The following is a 10,272-nucleotide window of genomic DNA, read 5'->3' on the forward strand; positions in this document are numbered from 1 at the left end:
CTTCTAGAAGGAGGTTTGAAAGGCCGATCTAAATTTCTTACTAAGATGAGCCACAAACCAATCAGAAGCACCCTCTACTTTAGAACCCAAGAGAGACACTCATTTCCATTAGGATGACGCAGAACGGAACCTGACATACTTACCTCCTAAAGGAAACGAAAAATCATGGGCGTCGTATCCGACAAATAAGAACTACTACAAAATAAACCTTTTGTACTCCAATTTTACAACAGTCTTCCTGTTAACCGGATAATAATTTTTTTGGGGCGTTTTTTTTGTATTTACTAAAAGACATTTCACAATGGCCATATGTACCAACCGTGGTAGAAGTGGTGTCTGATCATGCGTTCGAATCCTAACACCTATAATTTTGTTTTTTATTTATTTTAAAGCCACTTTTCATAATGGTTTGAACTTCCAACTATGGTGAAAAGTGGCGTCTGATCATGAGTTTGAATCCTAGCGCCTATATTTTTGTTTTTATTTATTTATAAAAATACATACAACAATGATTATTTAAAGTAACTATTATGATAGATTGAGACATACAACAACGGTTGTTTAAACTAATAGTTGTGATAAGTTAAACCTATAGTTTTATTTCTATTTATTTTTAAGCGTGTTTATTGAGTTTCTTCACCGTTCTTAAACAAAATGTTTGTCATCCATTTAGTGATTATCAACACTCAAGACACTAACATTAGTGATCTGCGTGAAACCTAAAACTTATATGAACTTCCAACTTAGATGAACTTCATCTTCTACCTCTAAACATCATCTTTCATTTACGACACTTTATTCCTCCACTAAACCAAGCTCAAAAACATCATTTCTTCCATAAATAAAATTCGAAAAATATTATTTCTTTCATTAACAAATTTCAGAACTCCATCACCTCTTTTTCAACTTCAATGAGACAAGGAAAACACGAATTCAAGTTAGCAATGTTAGTTGTTGTTGTTCTTGTTGTTCTTTTTGTTGTTGTTGCTGTTGTTATTGTTGTTGTTCTTGTTGTTATTCTTGTTGTTTTTGTTGTTGTTCTTATTGTTGTTATTTTTGTTGTTATTATTGTTGTTGTTATTATTGTTGTTGTTGTTTATCTTCTTCTTCTTCTTCATGTTCTTGTTGTTTTTGTTGATGTTCTTGTTCTTGTTGTAGTTCTTGTTGTTCTTGTTTTTGTTCTTGTTATTCTTGTTGTTGTTGTTGAACTGCTGCATTTTTTAATTTTATTAAAAGATATACAACAACGGTTTTTTAAAGTAACAATTGTGATAAGTTGAGACATACAACAATGGTTGTTAAAAGTAACTGTTGTGGTAGGTAGCACACTACTTGACTTATAATCACGATCACACGACTGTGGTGGAAAGCATCATACATCCAGTCACACCTTACCTCACAATGGTTGGTCCAACACAGTGGTATCCCTTTCCCAGTCGTTGTGATATGTGTTTTCCGTAGTAGTGAAGATATCACACCAGATGCCAAAAGCACCATAAATGAGCCTTCATCTCCACTTGGCCAAAAGTACCAATTCTATTAACCAAACAGAGGTCCAAGATTCCCAGACCCCTCACGTGCTTGGGTTTGCAAACACCATTCATTTAACTCAAGCAATCTCAGAACCTCCTTTAACCCCTCCCTATAGGAATCTTATTTGGATCCTAATATTTTTTTCCAAACTTTGTCAGATGTTTTTAGAAAAGACAAGAAGAAGATAGAGATAGTATTTCTGACTGAGTTGATTGAAATCATCGATCCTCCAAGTTAACATACTGATATCTCCACAAACTTAACCGACTAGAAATTAGACTATATAGAGGTTTCTATGTAGATATACTGCGAGAGTTTATCCCACCGATAATCCTAGATATTTGAAAGGAAGTGACTCTTGCTTACAGTGGAGAAAATCTCCATCAAAATTCAAAAAATAGGATCTACATTAACTCCAATGTAAATATTCTTCACAAAATTAATCTGAAGTTCCGAAACAAACTCAAATTTCCAAAGGATAGGTTATCAATTCCAACCAGGGACGAAGCTAGTGTATTGAAAGGGTGGGCCCATGCCCCCACCACAATTATCACTTATTCCATATTTAATATTATAAGTAATATATTAACATGTTAAATATATTAAAAATTAAGAAGAAAATTTTATTATGACCTCCACTTAATAAATAATATTGAATAGTTTAGTTCTCACACACACACCTATTATTCTACTACATTTAAAATATTCAATTGTCTGCTTTCCTTTTTAAAAAAATGATTAGTTCTATATAATAAATAAAATAAATGCTTTAAATAAAATTAAAAAAAAATTAACTTTTTTTTTCTAATCCTATTAATTCTTTTGGACTCTTTCCAAGAACAAACAAATCACTTTCTGTATTCCTCTTTCTCTTACTTCTATTTCTCTTACTGCAAAGTGCATCTTTGTTATCAATTTCTTCTTTATAGTTGATCTTTTAAAAGATAAATTTTTTAATTTTAATCTTTATGAATTTACAATTTATTTTTATTATTATAATAAGAGTACAAATATATTATGACCTTATTGAGTTTGAGATATGAATTATCGGTAGAAAACTTAGTTTTAGAGTTTTGTAGTGATTGTTTTGTGTTTGTATCAATTTTATAGTATTGGTATGAATTTTTTAAATATGATTTTAATTGTGATTTTTTGTTTTGTTTATAGGAAAAATATTTCAAAAGAAAATCAACAAAAATCATGTAGTGTATCCATTGGTATATTTGCTTTTAAAGTTATCTCTGCTACGAATATTATCAAGAATCGAATGTAAAATTGCATTAGTGGTGAATGGTTAAATGATTGCTTAGTTACTTACATCAAAAATTAAAATATCATTTTTTTATGTTATTTTTTTGCATGAATATTTTCTAATTTTTTTTTTTATGTTGAAAATTAAAAAATCGTTCAATATTTCCATAAGATGAAAAATCGTCGAGAACAATTACAAGGTGTATTTATATTTTTGAAAAATAAAATTTTATATTTATATTGACCTCACTACTTAAATTTTCTCGTTCCCCCTGAATCCAACATGTAGACATGAATGCCTTTGCTCCTATAATAAATTATTAAGTGATTTATTTTTTTTATAATTTATGTATGCAACTTCAACAAGCAACATTTTTAAAAAATGGATAATAGAATCTTATTAAAAAATACCTCTCAAATATTGTAAAAGGCATATTTCAAACGGTTTCAATTTGAATATTTAATTTGACATTTTTAATATGAAATTGGAATGTCTATTTAGTTTCACTTTTCTAATGTTTAATTAGTAGCTTTCTATCAATATATATATATATATATATATATATATATATATATATATATATATATATATATATATATATATATATATATATATATATATATATATATATATATATATTGATTTGATTGATTCTTTTCACTTCATATACATCCCTTGCTAGATTATTAAAACCGAACATTCTGTCCAATTGATTTTCTCATTCATCGGTGGTATGTTCATAATTTTGCCCCCTTGGTGACAAACTAAGCTACATCTTATAAGTTGACATATATACCCTTTCTCCACTCATACTTAACAAATTTTACTTTCTCTATTTGGCTTAATCCTAATAAAAATGGAACTTCAATTTGTTGTTTTTGCAATGTTTGTTATTGTTGCTTCTTCATCTTGTTTATGTGTTAGATTAACATCACATGATTTAAGACACAGCTTCAATGTTCTTGACTATGGTGCTGTTGGGAATGGCAAAAATGATGAATCAAGGGTATGTTTTCCAAGATACTTCTTCCATTTTCAATAATCATTAAAGTTGTTTTTACATAAATTTACTAACCAGTTGAATCTTATAAAGGCTTTTATGGATGCATGGAAAGATACATGTAGTGCAATTTATGAGAGTTCAACACTTGTTATACCCAAAGAAAAAACATTCATGTTGCAGCCTCTGTGGTTTATGGGTCCTTGCAATTCTCCAACTATTTATGTAAAGGTAATAAAGATGAAATTTCAATATTAAATTTTACTCCAACCACATAATCAATATGCATGTTCTTTTAGTACTTATTCTTCTTTTGGATTTTGGTAGCTTGAGGGAACTATCATAGCCCCAAACACCATTGAAGGTTGGAAATGGCCTAATGAGAATGATAGAGGCTCATGGATACGTTTCTCATACATAAATGGGCTTGTTGTTTATGGAGGTGGACTCATTGATGGCAAAGGTGCTCCATGGTGGGATTGCTACTCTAATGTCATGTGTGAAAGTGAAAATCCAACTGTAAGTTTTAAGATGATTGCTCAATATACCCTAAAAATACGACATTTTATCGGAAGTACGCTTCTGCGAAAGCATGATTCTGATTGTATATAAATTAAATTATTTTTTCAATTTTCAGAGAGAATGTGAAAATGGATTAGAGAGTATACGCATTTTAAAAATATTGAAAATTTGTATTTGAAATTTTTCAAATTTTTTTTATTAATTATTTTTAAAATCTATTTTAAAAAATTATCATTATGTCTTCTTAGTTATTTATTTTTATGAATTTTTAATAAAAATAAATATTTTTTAAAATTTTGAAAATAGCCATATTTAAAAATAAAAAAACCAAAATATTATCTTTCGAACAAAAAAAATTCGAACAGTACACAGACGTCATGCTTTATTGTCCATGCTTATAGTAATAGTAAAAAACCGTAGATAAAACTTTACCTCATGCATTCATTTTTTACAAATGATGGCACATGCTTATAGTGATAGTTATAGTCGTATGTAAAAATCAATTAATCGTAGATATAATTCGAAATACTTATATCTACGACACTTTTTTGTGACATGTAATTTGTTATATCTAAAGTAATGTTCCTTAGAAATAAGTTTTTTGGACTATACCTAAAATGAATTTACTTTTATCTACTCATATAACTGTCACTATAAGCATGCATTATCATTTATAAAATATGAATGCATGCACGAAACTTTTACTTACAGTTTTTTACTGTCACTATAAACATGCATGGTGCCTTGTAAGGTTCAATTTTTTTGAAACATGGTAACTTTGATATTTTTTTAAAAATATGATTATTTTATAATTTTTTTTAAAATATAATTATTTTTACCAATAGATATGAAAACATAAAACACAAAAAGGTAAAAAGGCTTAAATATATCAATTTTGAGGTTTAGCTTGAAATCTTATTAGAGGATTTATCTATATGATTGGTGATAATTTGTGTAGGCTCTTCATTTTCATGCTTGCGAAAACTTAATTCTAACGGGATTGACTCATATCAACAGTCCGAGAAATCATATAAGTTTAAACGCATGTCATGGCTCACAAATCTCTAAACTTCATATTATCGCACCAAATGAAAGTCCTAACACTGATGGGATTGACATCGCTGAATCATCTAACGTCGTCATTGAGAATTCAAAGATGGAAACCGGTAAGTGTTTTGTATGAAAATTCAAATCAAATTATTGTTGGGGGACTTTTTCGCTAGAGAGTATTGAACATTGTGGATCTTCTTCTTTTAGAGCAACACATTTGTGAGAGAGACACTACATATTCACCAAAAATCTTAAGGTTTTAGGTGGGTGAGTTCTCTCACTTATAAATTGCTCAAGTATCCATTTTCCAACTAATGTGGGACTATTATCCACACTACTCACACTTGATACATTCTCAACACTCTCCCTCAAGTGTGAGTCCACAATACTCTCCCTCAAGTGAAAGTTCTTCTTACTTTCACAAACTCTTGTACCACACAAAACGTTTCTTATTCACCACACTGGCGCCGTTGGCACTCTTCAACAAAATATTTCTTATTCACCACACCGGCGATGTTGACTTTTTGATACAAGTAAGATGATCCATTTCTCGAACCACGCTCTGATACCATTTATTGGAGGAGTTTTTCACTAGAGAGCATTGGACATTGTGAGACTTCTTCTTTTAGAGCAACACCTTTGTGAGAGACACACCACATATTTACCCAAAACCTTAAGGTTACATGTGATGGATTCTCTCACTTATAAATGTCTAAATCTCAACATTTACAATAAATATGAGACTATTATCCATATTATTCACACTTCATACATTCTCAACAATTATTACACTTTAATTTCTTTTTAAAATATATTATTATCTTTGTCATTAATTAGAGTGTTTTATTGAATAAATGACGAGAAAGTTAGGGTGAAATATTGATGAGATGAGTTGTTGCGTGACTTTGTCATTTGTATTGTGTTTTTAGACACATCTTATTTTGGGTTGACTTTACATTTTTTTTTTTATAAAAAGAATATTAAGCTAACATTTTTTGTTTGATTATTATCTTATATAAGGTGATGATTGCATCGCAATTAATCATGGTTCCACATCGATTGACATCGTTGGCATTTTTTGTGGACCCGGCCATGGCATAAGGTTAGTCCAAAGTTACTTTTTATTTCAATATTAATTGATAAATTAAGTGTTGTAGTCTATAATAAAACTCTTTCGAGATGCATTGATGATTATATTAGTGTTGGGAGCCTAGGAAGAAATGGAGCTGAAGAATCAGTTGAAAAGATTTATGTGCGAAATTGCACCTTCAACGGAACCACAAATGGAGTAAGAATCAAGACATGGATGGTAAAATTTCATTTTTTACACTGATATAAATTTTCTATTTCTGAATTTTTTGTCTACTAAATTTCACTAAATATTAATAATCGTTAAATAGTTTGAAACTTAATAGGTATATCATGGTAACCCAAAATATATAAAAAACAATTAAATTATGGTTGGGATTGAATGCATATTATGTATATTTGTATCACTCAAATTTTTATTATAAGTGCACTTTGATATTTTGTGTGTTGTTTTTAAATTAGGGAGGAAATGGGTATGCAAGAAAAGTAACATTTGAGGATATCATACTTATTGAAGCCAACAATCCAGTTATAATTGATCAAGAATACAATCCATATGATAGTTTATATGGCTATGCTGTTAAAGTGAGTGATGTAACTTTCCGCAACATAAGAGGAACATCAATTTCTAAACATGCAATTCAATTACATTGTGATGGATCCATAAGTTGCACAAACATTATACTAGAAGGGATTAACATAACATCTTCAATAGGAGAAGAAGTTCATGCATCATGCAAAAATGTAAATGGGATATGCAATTCATGTATTCCATATGTTCCATGTCTTTCTCAAGAGTGACTAAATTTTTGTGGCAATTTTGGGTCCATGTGTTTCTTGATAGATAATGTAGGTTTTTTCATGTAACTTACTAACTCATGATTGGTTAGTATGGTCCAAGGAAATTGTGATATAGATCCTAAACTATTTTTCAGTATCCAATTGATATCTCAATTTATACTAAGAACAAATTCATCTCTTATAATTGATTTACCCCCAACCTATTGTATGAATTTCCAATTGTTTCAATCAACTATCCTAGAGTTTCTAATGTGATAAAGAGAGTTTGAGAAACTTGAAGAAAGGTCATAAAATATTCAATTGAAATCATGATGGAAAAGAAGTATTAATATGAAAGTGAAGAAAAAAAAATTTAATAGCATCATTCAAATCCCCGTTTTTATAAATTTGATGGGATTCAAATCACCCCACTTAAGACTTACAAAAAAAATTAATGTGTCATTTGAATCATGAAATAGTGTATATCAAATTACATGCACTAATAACTTTTCCAAATGAGTGATTTCATAGTGTGATTCAGATAAGGTAAAGTGTGATTTAAATCACAAGCATCAAGAACTTTTGCAAGTGTATCATCTTGTATTATGGTTCAAAATAACTAAAAGTGAGATTTGAATAACTATATAAATCATGTAATATTTCGTGTTCGTTTAGATATTCAAATTAATGTCAGTTGAGATCAACTGAGTTCCTATGTACTCTATTAATTGTCAATTGAGACAAATAGAATAATTAATGATTCAGATTGACTTAATTATTATTCGTTGAGACTGATATTTTATTAATTAATACAATAAGAGACATTTTGATAACATTAATAATTGATCAATTACTCTGGTAGAGGAAATATTCTTAATAAATGTCATTTAGGATATTTTCTTTTCTAACTATCCTTATCAACCACTCACTTTTCTCATCTCTCTTTTCATCCACTCATTCTTTCTATGTGATACAAAACACACTTTCCATTTTCTCTTTTATCAATAAAACAAGAAAAGAAACTTATATAAGAGAAAGAGAAGATTATGAAAAAAAACTTGGAAGAAAAGAAGAGGAAGCTTGGAGAAGAAGTGGAAACATCAACTAAACCAATTCCTTCTCTATATCAATCAACTTTTAAGGTGGGTTCTAGTTAGATTTTTTTATAGCTAAAACTAGGGTTTTAGTGTTGATGCTATGAATGTGATGATTGTCAATAGTTTATGATTTTATGTTGGATTCATCTTAATATGTTTATGTATTTCTACTTTAATCATGGAAATTGATATGAATATATGCTCTACTTATGATTTTCATGTTTGTTGTGATTCTTCATGTTGTTGAATATTGTGACAAAATCATGTTGTTGTCGTTGTCATTGTGAATACATGTTTCATGAATGAAGAGGAAACATGTTTGCATATATGTCTTGTTTCTTGAAGCTACAACCAATAATCACTTGATTAGTGTGGGTTTGTGTTTTAGAATGGCTAAATTTGGAAGATGAGTTGTTTGTAAGTGGTTGTAGAGAAGAGACATGAACCAATCGATTGGTTATGGATTCTCTGTAAAAAAACAATCGATTGGTCCTGCAATGATTTGGTGAAAAATTGAACAAATACTGTGACAATTGATTATATCACTGGACCAATCAATTTGTGCACTATTGTTTTGTATTAATTTGGACAGAAAGTTTATGTCAATCGCTTGGTTCCTAACAACAATCGATTGACCCCTTCTTATTTTTCCTAAAACCACTTGTTTCATATTTCTAAGCTATTATGGAAGTCTTATAACTTATATTATGTTGTGTATGCATTTAATTAACAATGGTTGATCAAATTTCATGAAAATGAATATGATTTAACCTAGGGTTGAGATTGAGATAAAATGATTAGAAAAGATAACTTAGGGTATGATAAAGGGCATAGATGGCGATGCTTGTATGCCATGGTACCTCGGTGCGTACCGTGGATGAGTAATCGCTTAACCTAGGCCTTGTATGGAACATGTGGTGATAATATGAGCATTGGTGACTGAGATCACCTAGTGGTTGGTGAATTCAATCATGCTATTTGTGGAATCCAATTATGTATTCAGATATTTTCTCTTGAACGTGCACATCCCATTTGAGATGCTTGTGTAAAGTAGAAAATGGGATGTGGCACCAATGATTTGTGCCTCAAATGGGTTTAAGTCCTAACTATGGTTGAGCCATGGGGGAGAGGTGGACACCTAAGTGGGTTCGAGTCTCATACGGTGAAAGATACTCAAAGTGGGTTTGAGTCCCATATGAGTGATGGTTCATGAAGTGGGTTTAAGTCCCATCCAATATCCATATGAAAGTCGAGCTTTACCCTAGACGTAGGTCCGGTCGAGAATCAATGTTTCGTGAATCTGAATAGTAATTTATTAAGTTATATGAACTCAAGTGACATGTTTCCATATAATGCGATAATTCCCCCGATACTTAAGTCGTCATTCCCTTTTTGTGACTTATGTTAAGAATCAATTAGAAACCCTATAAAGTCGAATAGACCCATAAGTTAGGAAACCCATTGAGATTATCATCTTTCCCCATTATTGTTGCTATTTTTCAGGACGTATTTTACAGGTGAAAGGCCAGGGAAAGCTGAATTGATGTTCTTAGTGACTTGATATTTTGGGTGACGTTCCATTATGTAGATAGTTATTTTGAGATCATTCAGAGGATGATCTAGTTCCTATTTTATTTAGACACCCAAGTATATAGTGTTCCTTAGTTGTTTATTATATTTGAGCACAAATATATCTACATTGTTGTTAATGGGCTCTTATATATTCCAGTATCAAACTTACACTAGGTATATTATGTATTCTAGACATGTATTATATGTGGATGTTTAATTGGTATTAGAGTAGGTCGAATCCTCGACCCACCAGTGAAATATCATAAGTTGTTCTTTCTGCCTCATATGTGTATTGTCATCATTGTTCTCGATGTCATATTTATAGTATTTATAATAAGACTACTTTTCTGGACAAGTATTTCCCAAGTACTTTAAGG

At 30.1% G+C, this 10,272-nt stretch overlaps 1 protein-coding gene across 1 annotated transcript; it reads left to right on the forward strand.

Annotated features, from left to right (window-relative positions):
• Positions 1-3,641: 3,641 nt before the first annotated feature.
• LOC127115591 (probable polygalacturonase At3g15720) lies at positions 3,642-7,247 on the forward strand. The gene is made up of 7 exons (XM_051047101.1): positions 3,642-3,791; positions 3,879-4,016; positions 4,113-4,304; positions 5,266-5,473; positions 6,378-6,459; positions 6,558-6,666; positions 6,909-7,247. Exons 1-7 carry the CDS (start codon positions 3,642-3,644, stop codon positions 7,245-7,247), a joined length of 1,218 nt encoding a protein of 405 aa, XP_050903058.1.
• The last annotated feature ends 3,025 nt before the right edge of the window (positions 7,248-10,272 follow it).

Source organism: Lathyrus oleraceus, chromosome 1 (genome assembly GCF_024323335.1).
Source record: "Lathyrus oleraceus cultivar Zhongwan6 chromosome 1, CAAS_Psat_ZW6_1.0, whole genome shotgun sequence".
NCBI classification, from domain to species: Eukaryota; Viridiplantae; Streptophyta; class Magnoliopsida; order Fabales; family Fabaceae; genus Lathyrus; species Lathyrus oleraceus.